This window comes from Podarcis muralis, chromosome 4 (assembly GCF_964188315.1).
Source record: "Podarcis muralis chromosome 4, rPodMur119.hap1.1, whole genome shotgun sequence".
Classification (NCBI taxonomy): domain Eukaryota; kingdom Metazoa; phylum Chordata; class Lepidosauria; order Squamata; family Lacertidae; genus Podarcis; species Podarcis muralis.
Window position 1 is genome coordinate 78,928,237 of NC_135658.1, and position 22,023 is coordinate 78,950,259.

The following is a 22,023-nucleotide window of genomic DNA, read 5'->3' on the forward strand; positions in this document are numbered from 1 at the left end:
AATAAACTGAAGTTAACTCAATACTGTATAAAATAGAAGTTTTTAATAGGCAGCAGCTACTACATACTAGATGTAGGTTGCCTGCTTGGGTGGGGGCTAAAAGTCACAGCTTGGCCATCAGAAGCTAGCCAGTGAACGAGATGAAAATCTGAGTTTTTGCAGCTTGTTGTTCTAAGGCTGTGTATTTTGGGGATGGGGACAGCAACAACTGATGTTCCTTTAACAAAATTCATTGTGTGAATTAGTTAATGATTGCTTGTTTGATTTTGTATGCTCGGTTTTGAAGCCTAGAAAAAAACAGATATGTTTTTGGTTTTTTTAAAGGAAATAAAAATAAGAAAGTGCTGTGTTCTTCCGAGGTAACTGACCCTCTGGCATCTGTAATACTACTCCTGGAAAGTGGTGAGTGCAAACATGCTTATGAAACCAGTGGGACTTGAAAAAAACAATGCATGCATAGAATTAGGCTGTGTTTTTGTTTGTTTTTAATATTATCCTCCTGGTGATATAAATATTGAACACCTGAGTCCTCCTTGGGTAAAGAACCTGAGTTCAGGAATGCAAACACTAGCCGTGTATTTATAGAGCACGTGGAGTGGGCTGAAGTCAAGTCCTTCTTGTATAGAGTCCATAGAAACAACCTTGGGAGCCTGTGATCTCTATTGCAAGCTGAAAGCAAGTAGTCAGTGTCAAAATGACTTCCCTGCTGCAGGAGAAACTCTATGAAGCTCACACTCAGGCACCTCCTCCCAGTAAAGACTTCCATCACTTGACCATCACAAAAAAGGAGGTAAAAAATAGATAGATTTCTTGCTCTCCCTGGTTGGAACGCGTTTTACTGAAGAAAGCCCGAGAGAGGTGAGAAATCTGCATTTGTTGGATAGCTGATAAAGGCACAGGGTCTCTGCCAGGAAGAGAAAGGTGGGCAACCCCAAGCATGGCTGTTCAGGCAGATCTGCCAGGGGAAAGCAAACAAATGGTGGTAATCCTATCATTGTTTGCTTTTCTTTTTGTAAGAAATGCAATTAATTAATTTCTGCACAGATCTAGGTCATTACAGTACAAAGTCCTGCATTTTCTGCTTTATATCTGGACTGACTAGGCTTTTGACAAAATAAAATAGGACATAATAATGTCCAACCTGACTCATTATTTTAAACCTGAATGCTTTAGGTTATCTGGCAGTCCTGGAGGATTACATTTCGACCAGATCGAGAAAGGATTTGCCCAAGAGAAGTGAAGAAACCCCATAAAGATTTTCTCTTGGATGAACCATTACACAGCAAGTATTGAGTGGGCAAAGAAATAATAGAATTTTGATTACCCACCCCTCCAAAAAAAAGGTTGTTGTGCTGTGTCTAATGGCCATATTCCTGCTTTTACAACCTAATCATGTGCACATTGACTCTGAAATAAGCCCCAGTGAATTCACTGGGACTGTCTTATAACAGACTGATCCTATGTATGTTTACTTGGAAGTACATTGCATTGTTGAAGACGATTTACTCTCAAGAAAGGGTGCATAGGATCACACAACCTTGGGATGAATATTTGGGCTGCAATCCTAGGCATACTTCCATGGGATGAAGTGCCATGAAACTCAATTTGGTATTACATCTGAGTAAACTTGCTCAGGATTGGATTTCAGGTCTTAAATTTCTTTTGACTTTTCTTATTAATAAACTTTGGCCGTGCAGGTGGAACATTCGTAAAGTGAAACACTGAATTCCATCCACTTACTGGGAGTAAGACCCATTGAATTCAATAGGACTTATTTCTGGGTAGACACAGTTAGGATTGCAGCCTTGGTTGTTTGTGAATAGTCAGAGTTACCTAAATGCTCCAAGTGCACTAGAAACATAAAGGACGCCTGTACGGTTAAATCCAGATAAACTTGACTATAGGGTGCGGCGCTCATCTTGCTTCAGACCGAGGGAGTCGTTTTTTGTCCACAGACAGCTTTCTGGGTTATGTGGCTCTCATGACTAAACCACTTCTGGTGCAACAGGACACCATGACAGAAGTCAGAGTGCATGGAAATGCCGTTTACCTTCCTACTGCAGTGGTACCAATTTATCTACTCACACTGGTATGCTTTCGAATTGCTAGGTTGGCAGTTTGAAACATAAAGTGCGATCACAGGAGCGTAACTGAAAACCTCAGATAATTCCCGAGTAGTCCATTTCATTGCTTTTATTTTTGTATTTATATTTCAGATTTTCAATGGTTTTGTTTGTTTATCTGCCTTTACATTCCTTCTGGGGATAGAGAATTGAAACTACAAATTATGGTTTAAGAAGTCAGTCTGAATTTCAGATCAATATTGGATGGCTAATGTAAATAAACTGGGTGGTAAACAATTGAGAATGACTGCATTGGGCTCTCAAAGTAAAATTACTTATTAAAATGCACAGTGGTTAAACATACTAAGTTTCAGCATCAAAATACTTTTAAACAAATGAAAAAGGAAGCTAGTACTAAATGTCAAACTTACATGAATCCTAAAAAGGGTTCTTTTTTTCTCCAAGTGTACGCTATTGATAGGCCAGGTCTATAGAAATTATCGTCTAATATTCCATTCTGTAGGGCAGGGAATATGTAGCCCTTTAGGTGTCATTGGATTCAGATTCTCATCAGCTGCAGCCAACGTAGCCAGTGGTCTGGGATGATGGGAGTTGTAGTCCAGGAGCATATGGGGGGTACCATGTTGGCTACTCCTGATATAGAGGATTTTTTAAAATAAAAACCCTGCTAATTCCTTGTCACCTACTAAATCAGTTTAATTTCCATTTAGTTAGAAATTATACCACATGCTAAATTGAGTTATCCCTGCTCAGCAGTTGCATTATTGTGAAAAGAGTTTCACTGAGAAAGTCCCAAGGAGAATGACATCAAGACCTACAGTGCATTGGCTTACTTCCTTATCTTACCGTTTCCTGGCAAATAGCATAGTATTGCAATATGCTGAATAATGTTATCAACCAAGGTCATGCTATACAGTAGAACAGAACATTTAGTCAGAGAAAAACAGAACATCTCTAGCGGATTTTTAGAATGTAACCCTCAATTTGCCAAATTTAGTGTTAACTTGCCAAAACAAACCAATTAAAACCCTATTGGGATCAAATGGTAAACCCCCCCCCCCCAAGATGGTTTGCTTATGCTGGTTAAGTGCCATAAACACAGTTATATCCAGTGTTTTTTTTTCTTGATACTGTCACCACTTCTCCCTTTACCAAACGCCTATTGCACATGGCTCTTCCATGACATTTGTAGAATCAGATCTTAACTCTGACTTAGAGTGCTTCCAGAATGTCACTATTTTCAGGAGGGATTAAATCATATACTAGCAAATTAAAGTTGATTTGGAACTTTTGTGTAACATACCTGCTTTGTCAGAGGATTGAGTTTTTTTGTGGAAAGGAAAGCAGGGGACAGCTCTTTCTTCACCCAGTGCCATCCAATCTCCCCCCAAACCAATCAGGATGAAGACTTTAAAAGAGGTTGTCTGGAAGTGGCCTTAGTTGCATATTAAGCATCAGTTGGATGTACTTTAAATGTATGATACAGATCTGCCCAATCTCTCATTTTTTCCATGGAAATACTTCACGCTAATGGAATGCAGTGTCAACTGCCAAGCAGTTAGTACATTTACTCCATAGGGTTAAATTTAATTTTGTTTTGTCCCCTGTTGCTTTTTAAGACATTCATTCCTTCTATAGACTTAGCTGTTTGTTCTGGTTATGTACTTAACGAATAGTGCTAGACCACATGGTGTGGTAGCTATGGAGAAATCCATTTATCATTCCTAATACCTTAAGCACACACAGCAAGCCTTCCTGCCTTTCTGATTAATATAATTATACTTCAAGTCAAATTTTATTTATATTTGGAACCTAAAAGGCTTCCAGAGTGCAAAGGGCTGCAATGTGTGCATTACGCTTAAGAACAAGAATTGCTTTAAACATAGTTGGTGAGTGCAAATAATATGCCTTTCAGTATGACATGCCTGGGCAATTCAGAATTAGTATTCTACTTAATGATTATCATGGCAGCTTGCCCTTTACTCTGTGCTAAATTGCCTATTCTTAGTAAGATAGACTGAATTGCCCTTCTTGTATCAGGCTTTCCACCAACGCACAGGACTTACCTGGCTTACGGGTGCTTCCAGACTGTTGCTGTATTCAGGCTTGATTCAATCACATAGTGGCAAATTCAGGTTGCAGAATTAAAGCTGATTTGGCGCTCTTGTGCAAGAAACCCACTTCCCCACAAAAATTGACTTTTTACAAGAAGGAAAGTGACAGGGAAATGCACTGGAAAGTGTGAGTTAACAATTGCTTGATATTTAACTTTCCTATAAACAAATCAGAATGAATGCTCAATAAACAGGTCATCTGGAAGTAGCCTAAGTTTCAGTCTTCACAGTCATTGGGTATCAGATTAATTATATTTATTAATAGAACAACCATGCAATCCTATATATACTCAGAAGTAATCCATGCTGAGTTCAATGAGCCTTACTTCCAGGTAAGTTAGGAAACAGCAATAGATGAAATGATAGAATCGAAATGAATGAAATAGAATGAATGAAATAGAAATGAAGTTTCTCTTCCTTTTTTTTTTTTGGTATGTGCCCTTTCCCATTTAGCTTAGCACAGTGCCTTTCACTTTGGCAGTATTCCTGTTTAAAATCTGTTTGCTTGTATATTTTTTCTTTTACTCAGAACAAATGCAAGGTGTCTTTGGGAAGAAGACGCTAGACTACATTCTCAGCTTATGTCAAGGACACTATGACTTCCTCAGTCGAATTCCTGACCATTTGATCATACACATCCTGTCATTTCTTAATACAGAGGATATAAGACAATTGTCACAAACATGTAAAAGGTTTCGGCAGGTAAAAATTCTGACAAATATGTAATCTTGATGCAATCTAAATAATTTTAGTAATATATAGACTTTGTTTAAATGGAGCTTTACAGAAGTAGCAAGTACGATCAGTTACCAGTGGCAGTTACCATTGTAGAACCAGAATATGAGTTTAAGAGTAGACCAAAAGATTTGCAAGTTATGTTGTAGTCTAAAAGCAAACAAATGCATTGTAAAGAAAATGAGAATCTGGCCTACTCACACGTATTATGTATCATATATTGCAAATATTTATCTTTTAGCTATGCAATACTGAAGAATTTTGGGAACGAAGAAAAAGAGTGCAAGATAAATACACTTTTGATATACAAACTGTCAAGGTTTCAGCTTACAAGAAGCCAACTAATTTCAGACAAAGACCAGGCTTTTTGCCACGGATGCAAAGAAGGCAGACCACATTCTTCTGAAATTGATTGCAGATTATCTTGCAAGACTCCTGCATTCCACTTCAGCTAAAATAATCTAGGTACAAAAACTGTCTTCAGAGGCAAGACTTGCTATTTCAAAAGTTCACCAAGCTGGTACACAGGAATGAAAAAGCCTGTATCCAGTGATGCATGTAACAATATACAGAAGACAAAGCCGAAGCTACAAAGTGACACCGTAAAATCTTATTCATAATGAAGAACACACAACATAGTAATGCATAGGCATTTTTGGACAATAAACGCTTCACAGCATCAGTGAGCTTTGGATCACATAAATACTCTTCATGATGCAGAAGCGCATGGCGTTTCCCTTTTCAGATGCCTATGCATCTGTGTGTTCTAGAAGCGGCAAGAGCTCAGTTCTCTAGCAGTAAATGTAGGGAAATGGCTTTTCGAGTTGTGTGTTGTTTACTTCTCAAAAACATGTTAAGATGTTGCAAATAATTGCACAATTTTTCTCAAATTCAGAGACGCAAGCAAGAGAGAATCATGTGTATAAATAATAAAAGTAATGTGAGATCCAGTAGGTCCCCTGTGTTTCTGCCTTTTCCGGGAGAAAGTGCACAATACAGTTTTAATCATATGCTGAAGACACAACTCTTTAACTTGGCCTTTGACACTTGAGATGTATATTTCTAGGCCCCATCATATTATTGTGAGAGTAATTTGTTTTAAATTATTTTAAATGTATTTTAAATTGTGACCTGCCCTGAAGCCTTAGGGTGAAAGGCAGTAATACATCAATTTTGTTATTGTTATTATTAACTTTTGGTCTAGTTTTTCTGGTTTATCATCTGGGAAACAAAAGAATAGTTGAAATTGAGTGGAGAGTCAGATTAGCACAGTACTTTTGAAGCTGGCTTGGTATTTTTAATCCATGAGTCCTATTTTTTAATCGTTTTGGTATAGTAGTAAAACACACCAGGCAAAGCACTATTCAGATCATCAGATTTCAGTTTAATATTCTAGTGGTTGAAGGTCCAGATGATCCCCTTTATTTACATTAGAACAATCAAATGCTGATAGGATGACAGTAAAAAAAGGTTGAGGACATGATGTAAAAAGTAGTCAAAAGAAGATCTGTGTTTCAGGTAAACAAAAAGCATATCAGTATTGTCAGAGTGATGCTCTGATCTCAAGGGCTGTGCAGTTGCTTACTAAGAACAAGAATATATACACAAAAAATGGATTCTTAACGAGCACAATAAACAGAGGGAACAGTCGTAGCAGTTTATTCCCTCAAACACATTCTATTTCCATAGCTTTTACCTATCAACATAAGTGTTTCCACTGGTGACTTATGTAAAAACATACTATATGAAGTATTAACATACAAAACAATGTCACTTATATCACATATTAAAAAGTGGCGAAACCTTTAAATATGCTATTTCATGACAGACACAGCATTAAATATTCAGGCTTTTCTCTGGTCTAAACATACAAAACCTTTTACAAGGCAAAAGCAACTCGGAAACAAAAGAACACAGACACTTACCTGATGTTCTAGCAAATGAAGGAGCAAATTAGACATTACAGCACCAGACCCATGGGTTGCTTCCGGATTCCTATAAAGCAGGATGGGCAGAAAGTGCTGACCCACTCCCCCCCCCTTTCTCCCTTGAAACTGCTGGCCCAAAGCTGGTTTTCTTCAGATGGGGTTTTGAGTCTGAAAGTAACTCCCGGTGGAAGAAAAGCGCTTGGAGGCAGGAGCAACTGACCCAGAGCTGCAACCCATTAGCTGCTTGCTGGGAGGGAGAAGCAGCTTTTGGCTAGAAGAAGGAAAGCTTTAGCACTCCCATCCCACCTGCACATACTAGGCTTTCAATCTTCCCACTCTCCTTCACTGGAATTTGGCACAACCCCAAATATAATAGATGGATCATGCTGCCTTTCTGCCTCGTTTACCCCTGAAAACCAATGTAAATGGATTGAGGTACTGAGGCCTGCAGACACTGGACACAAATGTGCAAATTGTGCGTTTTAACCACCCATGATCCTGCGGTTGAGTACTGTCCTGTAATAATCATTTAAACATTATCTTAATTACAAGGGTAATTTGTTGTTTATAGTTCTTTATGCAGCAATGCACTTACTAAACTGGGACTTAACTCATTACAGGGCCAGGCTAATGTACTTGTGTGTTATTCTCCCGACTGATGTAAATACAGCTGCACTCTGTATAATGTCTTATTCTCATGGTCTTGTCATACTGCGACCTGTTAATGCAATTTATAGAACATAAAATGCCTTGGTTAAAACGGATGGAAATGCATGTTTTAAAGAATTCCCCTAGAGTGGAACATTTCAGAAAAGCTTTATGCAAAACACAAACCTCAAAATATGCTTGGTACTATCAGAAGCTTCGAAATCCTGAATTCTACTGTAATATTCAATAACATTGTGTCATAAATACCTTTCCCACTTCTCAAGCCACAGTATGCCCTATGCCTATGTGAGCCATCACTCCATTATGTATAGAGGCACGTATTTGCGTAACATGTCAGTGATAATGGCAATGAAATCCACCTGAAGAACAGCCTTTAAAAGTCATGCTATTGCTATCATAACATACCATCAAATATGTATCTATATGCATGGGGATGAAAGATGCCTTCACATGCATATAGCTGGAAACAGAGTAAGTGCACAGTGATGATATTCTCTTGTAACATTTATGTAACGTTGCCTGTGGCCTAAACTTCTACTAGAAAACTAAAAAAAAAAAAAAAGTTTTCCTGGTAATGGTGGGCCAATTCCAAGAACATATAATATTTTGCGGGACACTAAATCTTAAATGCTGAAGTTTCTGTCCATGTTGTTTTATTCTGCCTCTTCGCTCTTCTCAGAACCACCTCCAGGTGAATTGTCTGCTTCATACTTTCTATCATAAGCTTCTTCTGAAGACTTTTCAGTGCAGTCATAGGACCTACTTGTAGACCCCGTATGTGTTCGAATGCGAACTCCTGGCTGGTATAGTTGCATGGCTGGCCGATCCTGTGCAGAAAATAAGGAGATTAAGGCTTGGAGAAAATCATTTATTATCCACACAGGAGATCTCAAAATGTCTTAACTGTTCTGCGAAAGAAAAGAGGACTTTTTTGACGAACCGATTTAACAACAAATGGGAAAACTAGGTTATAAATATCTGACACTTATTACCTCACTCTTAGCCCCTGAAAGCCAAGTACTTTAAGCAAATTAAAAGAATACTGGACAAATTCAGATTGCTGTTTTGGGAGGAAAGTGATGCTTAAGAACACATTACCAAAGATGGCAAATTTCACAAAATTTTAATCCGTTAGAACAACTAGAAGAAATTTGGCTGCAATCAAATATGGGCACGAACAGTTTCAAACACGAAGACAGTCCACAGTTTCCAAAGTATAAAGGTAGCATAATAACTTAATAGCTAACCTTTCAAAGTAGAGCTTGATTTAATAATCTAGCTAGCCAGTAAGGGCTTAACCATAACTTCTTGTTGACACAAACTCTCCCAGCTCACTAAACCCTAATTACCTCTTCAGCTTTAACACCTCCTCTTACCAGTCTTCCCCCTCTTTTCCCTTCGACCACTCATTGTTGTGCCACCACCACCCCACAGGCTCTTAGCCTTCTTCCCACCATTCCTCTGTCTCCAACCAGTGAATGACAAGGCCTTACAGTACCATAAGACCAAAGCTGCAATTCTGAACAAACCTAGTGGGGAGCAAGCCCTATAGAAGTGAGTGGGACTTGATTTTCAGTAAACCTGTTAAGAATCATGCTGCACATCCATGATAAATTGTAGTTAACAGCACAATCTCAACCGCATCTACTCAGAAGTATGTCCTAAGGAATTAAATGTGGCTCAGTTCCAGGTAAGTAGAGTTGGGATTCCAAATGACAAGCAGCATAGCCGGGTTATCTAACGCACGAAGAATGATGTTGTTGCTGGGTCACAGGAACTCATTCTTTGCAATGTTACAACTACACATATCCACAGGGTCAAGTGCAAGGATGAGACCCATGTGTAAATTACCAATTTGCTGGGCTACATCAATATTAACAACAACTAAACTGTTAAATTACTTTACTTTGAAAATATTCATAATAAAGCCATACCTCAGAAGTCGAACGCCTTGCCAGTTGGACGTTTTGGCTCCTGAACGTCGCAAACCCGGAAGTGATTGTTCCGTTTTGTGAACGTTCTTTGTAACCCGAAGTTCCTTCGCGGTTCTGTGGCTTCCGATTGGCTGCAGGAGCTTTCTGCAGTCAATCAGAAGCTGTGCCTTGGTTCTCAAACATTTTAGAAGTCGAATAGACTTCTGGAACGGATTCTGTTCGACTTCTGAGGTACCACTGTATTAATTTCTGCTTTTTTAAAAAAGATATCTATGTACTCAACTGAAGTAATGATCATGGTTTCTACCTCCTATTATTCAACTGGTAGCAACAGTACTTCAACTTAGATCATTTGGGCTATTGATTTCCTTAGCAGCAATATAGTAGGTCCAAACATAAGGGCACAATATTTTTGAGTGATTAGATGAGTATAGATTATCAGGGAGAGCATAAGCATTCTGACATTTTATTAAAACAGATAAACATTTTTAAAAAGCAACCCAGATTCTAAGAACTGTGCTTCATAAAAGCATGCATTTTAAAAATGCAAACAGAGGCATCATTAGCAGCAAAGACAGATTCCAATACCTATCACTTTCACAGCTTTTGCCGAGTTAAAAAAATGGAGGTTTTAATTTTAGTGAAAATCAAATGTTTAAAAAGTTCATGCTGAGATGTCAAAAGCAAATCTTGTATGACCTTGACGTAATTTTACTAATGAAAGATTATCCTAAATGAATAAAAGAACCTTATTTCTTATGCGCTCCTTTTTGGATGCCATGTCATCACACTTGTCCTCTTTACCCAGTTTGTCTACTGTGTCCACAGTGAAGCTGTAGTTGTAGTTCACTTTCTTCCCTCGATCTTGGCTGTATCCTTTTCCCCACTTCACCTCATCTTCATTCCTTCTCACAAACTTGTCAAATTCATAGTGACTTCTGTGCTTTCGGCTATCATCCAGTCGATACCTTTGTCTCTCAGGTTCTTTTTCACGAAATCTTCTCTCTGAATCTCTTTGCTCTTTATCACTATCATTTTGAGATCTGTGTTTGAAAAAATGAAAAATCCAAACATAAAAAATAAACTACTTAAAACTCAGGTAACAAGGCATATGATGCCTAAACAAAGCTCCCAGTTTATTTAGTGGTGTTGGAGTAAGGGCCAGCTATGCCAACAGTGCAATACTATGTCTACTCAGAAGTAAGTCCCATCGCCTTCAGTAAGGCTTACTCCTAGATAAGTATTTACTTCTGAGTATGCACAGGATTGTGCTACATATCTTGTTTATGTAAAGTAAAAAAGGAAGGGTTTTGGGAATTCAATAAATTATTTTGTATAAGGTAAAGACTTACAGATCCTAGGAGTCCCAGAATGTCAAGAGTTGGTTACTCCTTGCCTAGCTTTGGATGTCAAATGTTGGCTATTTGATTGATTGATTGATTGATTGATATAATGCCCTTCATCCTAAGATCTGGGGGGGGGGGGGGTTTACAAAATAATATCAGCTCCCAGCAGTGTGATATGAGCATGTTGGATGACAGAGAAAAACTTCATAAAGCATGAATTAAGGTTTGTTTGTTTCTCAAACCATAATTAAGACTATTAATATAGTTTATTGGATTCAGATGACAAGCTGTGGTTACATTTGGAAAAACCCAGAGGTTTTAAGTCAAAGGGATGTACCAATTTAAACTGCCTTGAGGATGCAACTCCATCTTCAAGATAAAGCACTACTTACTTTTCCTTAAGTTCCTTCAGCGAACCTTCCAGGGGCTTAGATTTTATACTCCCGTGCCCAGGTGATTTCTCCCATTTACTCTCGTCTATGTCAGCCTTTTCTTTTTCTCTGTGCTTTTCTGTGGCTTGCTCATCGCCTTTCTCGGGTTTCTTAAGAAGCTAATAAATATTTTTGTAAAATATATTACTATTATAAACGTGTTTTCTACATCTTTACAAATGTTAACATCTTACAGAATACACTGGTGTTGAGGAAAATCTACTTATAGCATACTTGCTTGATGTTTCCTTAGCCCCCCAACCCCCCATATGACATCAGCTTTCAAAACCAATTTTAAAAAGTTATCACGATCCAGCGACAATTAAGCATTTGAACAAGTATGCCTAATTTCAGTGAGAGAATTAACCACAGACCAATAATAATGATAATAATAATAATAAATTTTATTTATATCCTGCCCTCCCCAGCCGAAGCCGGGCTCAGGGCGGCTAACAACAATAAAACAGTACAACACTCTAAAATCAAGATATTGCCCATTGAAATAAACTACATTTTATAACTGCTTAGCACTGATGAAAGAATCTAGAGTTTCCACATTCCTGATGCAAGGCAGTTCTGCTGCTGTGGGTCTGAAATAAACAGAAACCCTCAAGAAGAAATGTCATATCTAGATCTAATAACTTAATCTCTTAATACTCTCTTAAGTCTCTTAATACAAATTCAGCTAAATATATAAATAAATTATAGATAATATGGAAACTGATTGACAAAGCATTAACTCCCTCTAATGTTCTGGCATTCTCTGTTCAAACATGCTCTTCAAATATATTGAATTGTTTAACTGTAATAGTATACGGTTAATGTTTAGAATGCAATGAATACACCATAAATGTATGATATTGTGTGTGTATACATATGTAAGTATGTAGAAAGATATCTGTCTGCTTTTAAATGGGCACAATTCATTCTGCCAGAGATGGGATGCTGTCTCTGTCCCCTGGACTTTTTCTAAAGAATCTCAAGAGGGAACCACAATTATTACTACATGTATTAATTCATGCAAGGATATATTTTATTCAGTCCCTGCTTTTTTTTTTTTGGCCTTTTTATATGCTGACACTGATCCTAATGTAAGATAATCTAAGGAAGCTCACAGTAGGGAGTTCACAGTAGGAGTTTCACATTTCCCCCATAACCTCTGAAAAGCCTCTATGGAGACCCAGGGGCCCTCCTGAACAATGTGTGATGGCACCCAGGAGATGCTAGGTGGAGGAGGGAATTGAAAACTTTTCATTTGTGAGCTTCCTTAATGTATCTTTTGATCCAAGCCTAATCTTGGGTAATTCCACCATCCCACATCACCCTCTCCCTCGCTCAAAAGGTTTGGGGGCAGGGACTCTGGCAGCTGTAGGGATAAAAAGAGAGGTGGAAAACTTCATTCTATAACCTTCCTTAAGTTAACTTATCTTAGAATTCAAATCACTGTTGTGATGTTTCTCTGTTCTGTATATTAGTGGGGAGAAATAGCTTTAAAAAAGAAGATCTGGTTATTAGTTTTGCAACATAAAATTTAATTCTGCTTTTACTTTCATGATTTGAAGAAATTTCCAGAATTTGAAACCATATTTTATTGACACAGATAATTGCCAATGAAAACGGTTCCGTTAAAGAACTTCAAAATGGTAACTATTTTCTTGAGTTAGGAGTGGGAAATTTACTCATCTACTTTGCAATGCAAGACATAAGCCTAATGCAAGATTCAAGAAGTCAGATTCTACAAGTGCTCAGATAGGTTTGGCCCTCTACAAAAAAACCCCTCTAAAAATAAAAATTCTGTAATAGGGAATCCAAATACTTGGCTAATTCAGTGACTTGAATATACAGTACTTCCTATGTTCCTAATGCTATAGTCCTAAGCCACTGACATGGAAGCACTGAAATCAATAAGACTTCTTCCACATGCATGCATTTAGGGTAAGGATACACATCAAGCTAACCTACTGTAACTCTGGTACATCTGAAAGATGGGAGATAGCAGGAAAATAATACCTTGATCCTTATTTCTTTTTCAGCCATTTTCTTTTGCTTTTCAGCTTCTTTTCTTTTACGCCTTTCTTCCTCTCTGCGCTTCCGCTTCTCATCTTCCCTTAGGCGTTTTTTTTCTGATTCTCTTCTCCTTCGTTCTTCCCTTTTCTCTTCTCGGATTCTCTAAAACATTGGAAATGTTTTATGTAGATTTGTAGAAATATTAAAAAGAACTTAAAGCACAAAGTTTAGGGCTTAGTCCAAAACACAAACATACCTGTTTTTCTAATTTTCTATTTTTAATATATTCCAAAAGTGGTGTTGTTCTTCTAGCTAAAACACAAAAAGTGATATAGTATCTCGTTTCTAATACATAAGATTGATTATAAATGAGATCTTTTGTCATTCTAGCTTTAAAAATGTAATTACTATATGACAATGAGCACGATTTCATAATCGGCCATATAGAAAGTCCCTGTTACTCTATTACATAAAACCACTCATTTCTTATCATAATAGTTTGGAAAATCAGTAAAATTAGACAAGTATCTGAGATTACTTGATGTCTATATCATATTTTATTTTTCTATACATTTTTTTTATGAATGCAACTATTTAAAGAAGGAAAAAACTGTGCTGCACAATTCTGTTATACCATCTTCTACCTGACTGGTTAGTGTTTTGATATCATGCAGTGGTCTTAAATTAGCCTTGAAAAGTTTGCTATTAATGAAATACACATTTGTGTAAAATTCTTCCTACAGATTTGTGCAAAAGTAGCATCTAGTTAATGGTTAAACTCCTGAAAACAATGGGGGAAAGATTTACCTGTGTACAAAATCATAATTTTAATCTTGATCAAATAGTGATAGAAATGAGTGGCAAAAGCATTGAAACATCAATCTGCACACATTTTTCCGATTAAGTGTCATGTAAAATTTAGCTTCTGTTGGTGCCTACACTGATTCCTGTACGTTTTTACTGTAGACACTGCAGGTCAGTTGCGGGTAAAATCAATAATAATTTCCAAAGTGCTCAAAACACTTCTCATATATTTTCTCTACAATCCTTATGACAGGTGGATTAGGGAGAACTGATTCTGACCTGTGGGTCAGATTGTTCTCTCCCTACTCATAGTGGGTCAGGTTTGACAGGTAGGTAGGACTGTCCACCTGTCAATCACTTGATGATACAATAATGATAGTGCCAACACAGGTCTCACAGAGCGCTTTGCATGAGACTTGGCAACACCTGACAATCAGCTTCAAACCTCCTTTTAGCTGAGCACAATCATTATCTGCCCCACATCTGACATTGCATATGACAGCTGCTGGGATGGTGCCTATGCTTTAGCTGAAATGGCCTCGTGGACTAAATGGGGAGGCCTGGTGAGCCTAAATAATCTATATAAATAAACAGACCCACAGGCAGAAGGTTCCGTACACCAACCCTGTAAGGCAGTCTGTTGTAATAAACATTATAGATCTGGAGCCGAGAGATAATGGTCTAATGGCAGCCAGTGAATCCACAACTGGCTAAAGATTTGAACCACATTATGTCGAGCATACCTTGTGCTCTTAACTACCAGCTTACACCAGAACACTCATATTTAACGCTGTATTGACCCATAGTTAATTATCTGTATAGGTAAGTCCTTAAAATGTATACATTTTGGATCAAAATGTAAATTTGTGTAAATGGATATCAAAACCACTACTCCACCTCAAATCCTATAAACATCCAATTCATATATTATTGGAGCAGCATGGAAAGCAGTTCCACATTATCAGATCACCCACATTGGTTTGTTGAATGGTATGGTTCTTTGGCAGACATAAACTGTTCAGCAACCTAATGATAGGTAAAACTGTCAGTTCAGCTGACCTACATTCCCTTTCTACAGGTGTTATTAATGTAATACAGGACTGGATAATGGGTTGGGTGGGAACTGTGGCTCTCCATATATTGTTGGAATATAACTCTCATCATCCTTGAACATGCTGTCTGGGTCTTATGGGAGTAGGAATCACATTATTCACAAATCTGTCCTCTCATATGTACATAACTAGGACCGAGATGTAATGGAAATGCCTTGTTATCTCTTTGATTGCACTGCATATTATTTAGATATTTTCCACACTCCATTTTATTAACCATCTGATTATCAAAGTAATTAGGATTTCTTCCACAATTCTGGTAAAATAAGATTACAGTATGTATTGAATATTATAAATACCCACAGAAATGGTCTGCATAACGTTTTTAATAATTAGGGAAGTTACTAATAACAAGCCAGGAGTTTCATCCTAGAGATCATCCTCGCCATTCAATAGTGAATGCTTATTAACTGCTGAATCTATATAAAGTAGTAGTTACTGTGTTGCTAAATGAAATATTTTACCAAGCTGGTAGCATTTTGACCGCCCCCTCCAATTCCAGACCTTGAGTTTGCAAAGAGTTTGTTTTTATCTCATTCACTTTAATTGGGATCAAACTCCAATGCTAATCCCTTTCAGCAAAACTTCCCTTTCAGTGAAACTTTCAATTTTAAAATTAACATAATGGAAGACAGGGCTGAAACAACAGAGCAACCTATTCTTTATTGTAGAATAATCTCTTGATTATAGGAGAAAGTGGCACAGGTTGGGGGAAAGTTTTGTGTATTTCTGATAGCCAACTGGTGCCTTTTATGATCTCAAATAAGTATCAGTGTTATAGAGGCCAGTATAACACACAAAACTTGCATTGCACACAATAAGTTATGAAATTAAGGAGTTTTAGGTTTAAAACCTTTTACATTTATAGCCTTAGCCCACCAACAGTTCATGATCATAAAATACTACTAACGATATCTCACAAACCTCATAGCTATATGGACATAGTACAGGCCTGCAGAGTGCTAGTTTTCCAAATCTGTTGTTCAGCTAATGTTTGAGAATAAACAGGGGATGTTCTTTTTATTAAGAACTTCTGAAATGGTGCTAGAGATAACCATAATCTAATGAATGTAACCTCAAGAGTGCTAATGTGGGGCTAATAAAATATGATCATATAATTCAAAAGCATTCACTAATGGAGGAGATCAGCTTAACAGACCAATGAGTTCTCTTGTTTTTGCCTCAATCTCTCCCAGCAGAGTCTCAGGGTTAGCACATATTTTTTCTTCTTCTGCACAATAACTTTCTAAAAATTTTCTGTATTCTGGATCTATGAAAGAAAAAAAACCATTGAAAAGAAAGTTAAGCATTGCATGTCTAATATATTACATGAGAAATTAACCATTAAGCGCAGTAAATCAGGAAAATGTTTTTGCCGTGAAAATGAGCTTACCATCTTCTATGCTTCCAGCTTTTGCATCTTTCTTCTTCAGCTTCTTTTTAGAAATCTTTTGGAATGGTGCAAATTCAACAACAGCTGGATATTCTAAACCTTGAAAGAACCACACATTGGCTGAGTGAATAAAGGTAAATAATATGCACATTTTGAGACTAAGAGGAACTTATTCCCAGGTCCTTGAGTATAAAAACCTGAATTAAAATTGGAAATTTTATTTTCCACTGACTTAGTTTATGACAAACTGTCTTGATCCAGAAGAAAAAAGCCGTAGGCAAATACAAGCACAGATAGTGCCATTGCAGATAGGTATGTGTTGGGTTGGTCACATCTGCATCACAATGTTTATTGAAACTTCACTACTCTAGCTAGATACATCTGCTAGTGCAAATGTAAATCTCAATCCATGGTCACTATTACGCTTATAAGTAGAGGTGGACTGGAGACAATTTAAACAGTTGGCACATAAACCTTTTCATTTTTATTTCTTTAAACCTGGCAAAAAAAATATGTAACATAGCTCAAAATAACTAATATATCAACAAAGATGCCAATACTGAATGATCAAAACATTTAGATAATGTATGGTATGGTTATACTTCATTTTAAAGTGATTTATTCAGTCTCTTGTAATTCATAGGATAGCATTCCTACTTAAGGGTGAGGGATACATCATTTAATAAATAGATAAAATATATCAATAGCAGTTCACTACACAGACATTAACCTTATCTGAAAACTTCAACTGATTTCAAAGTACAACCTTGTCTTTCTTAATCACAGACCTATCAAGGTAATTTCCAGTTATATATACAAGGGTCCCACCAATGGAAATGAATGTGCATAAAAGGATGGCTTTGGGCCGATTCCTGCTACTGAGAGAACCTTGAATGAGAACCAGTGAGGCCCCATCTAACTTTGTGCTCTTCTGAGTTTACCATAATCAAACATCATGCAACATTTTGGAGGTCAAGTAAGAATTCTCTGAAACTTTGACTACAGCATACACAAACATGATTTCTAAAACATGGTACACCTTTGGCAAGTCTGAACTTTGGAAATATTGACCTATCTTTTCCTTTATTACATGGAAAGATTAGCTATTGTTTAAGAAAAACAAACTATCTACCCTTTGAGCATGTACAGTGGTGCTTTGCAAGACGAAATTAATTCGTTCCGCGAGTTTTGTCGTCTTGCGATTTTTTTCGTCTTGCGAAGCACGGTGTCGGGAAAGTTTTGGAAAAGCTTCAAAAATCACCAAAGTCTTTAAAAACCTCAAAAAGGCTACCACACCGCGTTCTATGAGTTGCTCCTCGAAGTCAAGTCGCAACTGTATTAACAGTGTTAAGAAAAAGGAAACAAACTTGCAAGACGTTTCCGTCTTGCAAAGCAAGCCCATAGGGAAAATCGTCTTGCGAAGCAGCTCAAAAAACAAAAAACCCTTTCGTCTAGCGAGTTTTTTGTCTTGCGAGGCATTCGTCTTGCGAGGTACCACTGTAGAACTAGTTGTGTGGGTCTTAGATTTCTGGCCACAATAAGGAATGGGTTACCTTTACTGTCTATGAAGACATAGCCATCAAAGCGATCTCTAAAAAGAAGGATGTCATCAGGATTTCTAAAATTAATATATGCTCTTGAGTAGAGATGAGGATAAAGACTGAAACAAAAGTGAATGTTTTGTTAGTTATGTTTATCTTCTAAAAGGAAGAAAGGTAAAAGTATAAATTACATTAATTCTATTAATATTGATGTTTATCCACATTGGATTGGCATTTCAAAGTAGGCATGCTTTATATTCCTCCACATCAAATGAAATTATTGTTGTTATTTTTATACTGCCGTTCATCCGCAAATTTCAGGGCAGTTCACAATGATGAAATAGTGATTGTTGTTGTTTAGTCATGTCCGACTCTTCGTGACCCCATGGATTACAATCAAAAATGATAATGAAGTAGAAACTTCTTAGCTAAAAACTCCTAAAAGCCATGAGATGCTTTGTTACATGCGGAATGTCTGAAGCCTAAGTTCAGTACGTATAACTTTCCACTCAGTGTCCAAGTATGCTGTAATTCAACCAGCCCATCTTTTAGTCACTGTCCTCCTGCATCTCACCTTCAAGGATACAGTGTTTTCTAGGCTACAGTGAATCCACTCATCCTTTGGCTGAGTAGTCTGAGTACAAAGGGCCTGAGAAATCATGAATGCTGGAAGATCCGACACGAGAGGGCATCAAATGAAAGATAATGGAATGGTTTCATTGCAATGTGTCTAGAAGAGCAGTGAAGCAGACATGGAAGAATGGTAGGGAAGGATATTTCTAATGAATCGTCTCTGCGCCTTGCTTTCCATGAATGCTAGATGTAGGATAGCAGCCATAGACTCCACAGCAAAATCAAACAAGACCAAATGATGTGTCTGGATCAGAACTTCTATTTTGCACCAGCATGGTTTTGATACTTCTAATTTGGGCTTCCAATATACCCCAAAATGACATAACAAAAGCTACTGAGATCCCACTTTCAGCAGGGATTACATGACCAGGCCACTGCAGTTCTACAATCATGTAACTTAAAAGCCTCATATCCTTACAAAATTTGCAAATGTTGGCAGTGCTTTTAAGTTTCGCTCTTTCTCATAACCTAAACATTTTGTTCTATTTGAAGAAAGAGAAGAGATGATAACTCACAGAACATGAGCTCTGAGAGGAAGGTAAAAGAAGAGCCATCCAAGCTTTAGAACTCTTATCACCTGTTTCAATAAAATACCACTAGGATGACCCCTGCTTTCTCAGAGGCTTTGTAAGGACTTGTATGCCCTGAGAGGAGGTGAACATATGTGAACTAGCCCTAAATGTCCTTAAACACAGAAGTAGCTAGACTGTGGCTCTAATAACCACAATATATAAAGTAGATTTTTAGAGAATCTTTCATCATATTCTCAAAGGTCAGTGTGTCACATCCAGACTAGTGGGAAGAAATCCATGATGTCACAGGCATACATTATGGTAGATAACAACAATAAGGCAGCTGCATTTCACAGACATTCAACTTGTTAAAATGCTTTAATATTATGTATGTTTTTCATAATTCTGTTTGTTTTTAAAGTGTAGTATAGACAAAATTGGATCCTGTTGGTATTAATAGTGTGATGCAAGCATGATTAAGATGCCTCCCCCCCCCCATATAGACAATTGACTATGTTCTCACCTGGGATCAGAGGTACAAAATTCAAAATAATCGTGAGCAGGAAGTGGATGTAGCTGTTCCTCCAGCTGCTCCTTTGTAAAGCTAGGAGGTAGCCGCCGTATAACTACCTAGAAAGCATCACATGTAAAACTGAGGACAATCATTCAGGAGTTTTTGTCTCATTATTTTTATTCCATGTTTGGATAAATAAATGCCTCCCATTAGTATTACTCAGAATTGCAACCAATTTCTTAGAAGACAAAATGATTCTAGTCCCCAGGTCTGGCCTCAACACATGTATTCCTGTCATGGAATTCTACTCAATATTGCTCCAAAGCAGAACTGCAATGTATAGTTAGCAGAGCAAAAACTTAAACAAATGAGCATAACGGTCTGCCAATCCTGAATGTATTGGATTTGTGATCATTATGCTCATTTGCCTTCAGTAACAGTAAAGCTCTGTTGGATGAAATATTAATTGCCTCTGGTCAACTCTCACAATTCCTGACATGCATTACATTTACATCCCACCTTTTCCTCCAAGGAGCTCAAGGCAGCATACTGGCTTCCCTTCCTCTCTACAACAACCCTGTGAGGTAGGACAAAATTCCATGGCCCAGTGGGGATTTGAACAGTGTGGTGTAGTGGTTAAGAGCGGTAGTCTCGTAATCTGGTGAACCAGGTTCGCTTCCCCGCTCCTCCACATGCAGCTGCTGGGTGACCTTGGGCCAGTCACACTTCTTTGAAGTCTCTCAGCCCCACTCACCTCACAGTGTTTGTTGTGGGGGAGGAAGGGAAAGGAGAATGTTAGCCGCTTTGAGACTCCTTAAGGGAGTGAAAGGTGGGATATCAAATCCAAACTCTTCTTCTTCTTCTTCAACTGGCCACTACACAACACTACACACTCTTTTAACATTGACTTGGAACCCCTTTCAATAGTGAATGGGGTGGGTAACGGTGGCTAAGATATCGCCTGCCTCTTTACCCAGATGCGGAGGAGGGTCTGAGGCGGATCATGGCTTGTCCAAGGCGACAAAGGTGGTCCGTGCCCTGTGGAATGCCCTCCCATCAGGTGTCAAGGAAATAAACAAGACTTTTAGAAGACATCTGAAGGCAGCCCTGTTTAGGGAAGTTTTCAATGTCTGATGTTTGATTGTTATTTTTAATACTTTGTTGGAAGCCACCCAGACTGGCTGGGGAAACCCAGCCAGATGGGCAGGGTATAAATAAATAATAATACAGTGGTACCTCGGGTTACAGACTCCGCTAACCCAGAAATAGTGCTTCAGGTTAAGAACTTTGCTTCAGGATGAGAACAGAAATTGTGCTTCGGCGGCGCAGCAGCAGCGGGAGGCCCCATTAGCTAAAGTGGTGCTTCAGGTTAAGAACAGTTTCAGGTTAAATACGCACCTCCGGAACGAATTAAGTACTTAACCCGAGGTACCACTGTAATAATGAACCAAGGTCCTGAGTCCCCTTAGCTAAAAAGCATGGCCAGCAGGTGGAGGAGCGCGCAAAACAAACGCCTTCCTCTCTGCGCATGCGTTTTTACCTGTCCGCCGGCCCTTTTCGAAGCGTTGCTCACCTTGGTGCGCGCGCACACCCACCCACCCCGAAGCTACTGCCCCGCCCTGCCTCGCGCGCTGTCCCTGGTGCTGGAAGGGAGCCCCGCCCCACCTGTTCCGCCCCTCCCCCCCCAACAGCTTCTCACTTTACTCAGAGCCGCTCTTTTCTCCTCCCGCTGCGGTTTGCCCGGCAGCGGCGGCAGGCTGGATGGCGGTGGTGGCAGCGGGGGCGGCGGGAGCGGCGGAGGAGGAGGGGGCGGCGGCCCCGGGGACGTCGGAAGGGTCTCTGGTACCCGACGCGGGGATTCCCGCTGAAGCGGAGCCTCCATGGGGGGGCCTCTCACAAAGCCCTCCGCCGAGCGTCAGCGACGGCGTCTCTCGCGCGCATCAGCGAGCTCTCTCAGCGTCCTCATCTTCCCCCTCCCCCCCCCCACCTTCAGTCAGCCAACCGCCAACCCTTGCTGGGAAGCGTCGCGAGAGCCAGATCCCTCGTTACTCAGGAAAGTCTCGCGAGAGGTGAAAGGAAGGGTTCGGCAGCCTATAAGCGCCTTCCGAATCTCTCTCCGTTTCCGCCCCGCCCACGAGTCTATTTCAAAGATGCGACTACCACCTGTGCATCTATTCGGCCTCTCTTTCATGCGGGGCGGGGCGGGGTTTAGAGCACAGGGTTTCGATTAGAAGAATCGAGCACCTTTGGGTTATACCCTTTTAAA

At 38.9% G+C, this 22,023-nt stretch overlaps 2 protein-coding genes across 3 annotated transcripts; one reads left to right on the top strand and one right to left on the bottom strand.

Moving 5' to 3' along the window:
- Positions 1–688: 688 nt before the first annotated feature.
- On the top strand, positions 689–5,883 carry LOC114596491 (F-box only protein 36-like). Its single transcript, XM_077927646.1, has 4 exons — positions 689–790; positions 1,174–1,282; positions 4,728–4,900; positions 5,175–5,883. The coding sequence occupies exons 1-4, from the start codon at positions 695–697 to the stop codon at positions 5,337–5,339; spliced, it is 543 nt and encodes a 180-aa protein (XP_077783772.1). The 5' UTR covers positions 689–694; the 3' UTR covers positions 5,340–5,883.
- A 413-nt stretch (positions 5,884–6,296) lies between these two features.
- On the bottom strand, positions 6,297–21,766 carry UPF3A (UPF3A regulator of nonsense mediated mRNA decay). 2 transcript variants are annotated; one of them, XM_028728028.2, is made up of 10 exons: positions 21,457–21,766; positions 19,767–19,873; positions 18,111–18,217; positions 16,558–16,656; positions 16,324–16,434; positions 13,505–13,560; positions 13,252–13,410; positions 11,203–11,360; positions 10,213–10,507; positions 6,297–8,357 (listed from the first exon to the last, which is right to left on the bottom strand). In XM_028728028.2, the coding sequence occupies exons 1-10, from the start codon at positions 21,637–21,639 to the stop codon at positions 8,184–8,186; spliced, it is 1,449 nt and encodes a 482-aa protein (XP_028583861.2). In that variant the 5' UTR covers positions 21,640–21,766; the 3' UTR covers positions 6,297–8,183. The 2 variants fall into 2 exon arrangements, with proteins under 2 accessions (XP_028583861.2, XP_028583862.2); XM_028728029.2 differs by having other exon boundaries at positions 10,269–10,507; positions 21,457–21,765.
- Positions 21,767–22,023: the final 257 nt, after the last annotated feature.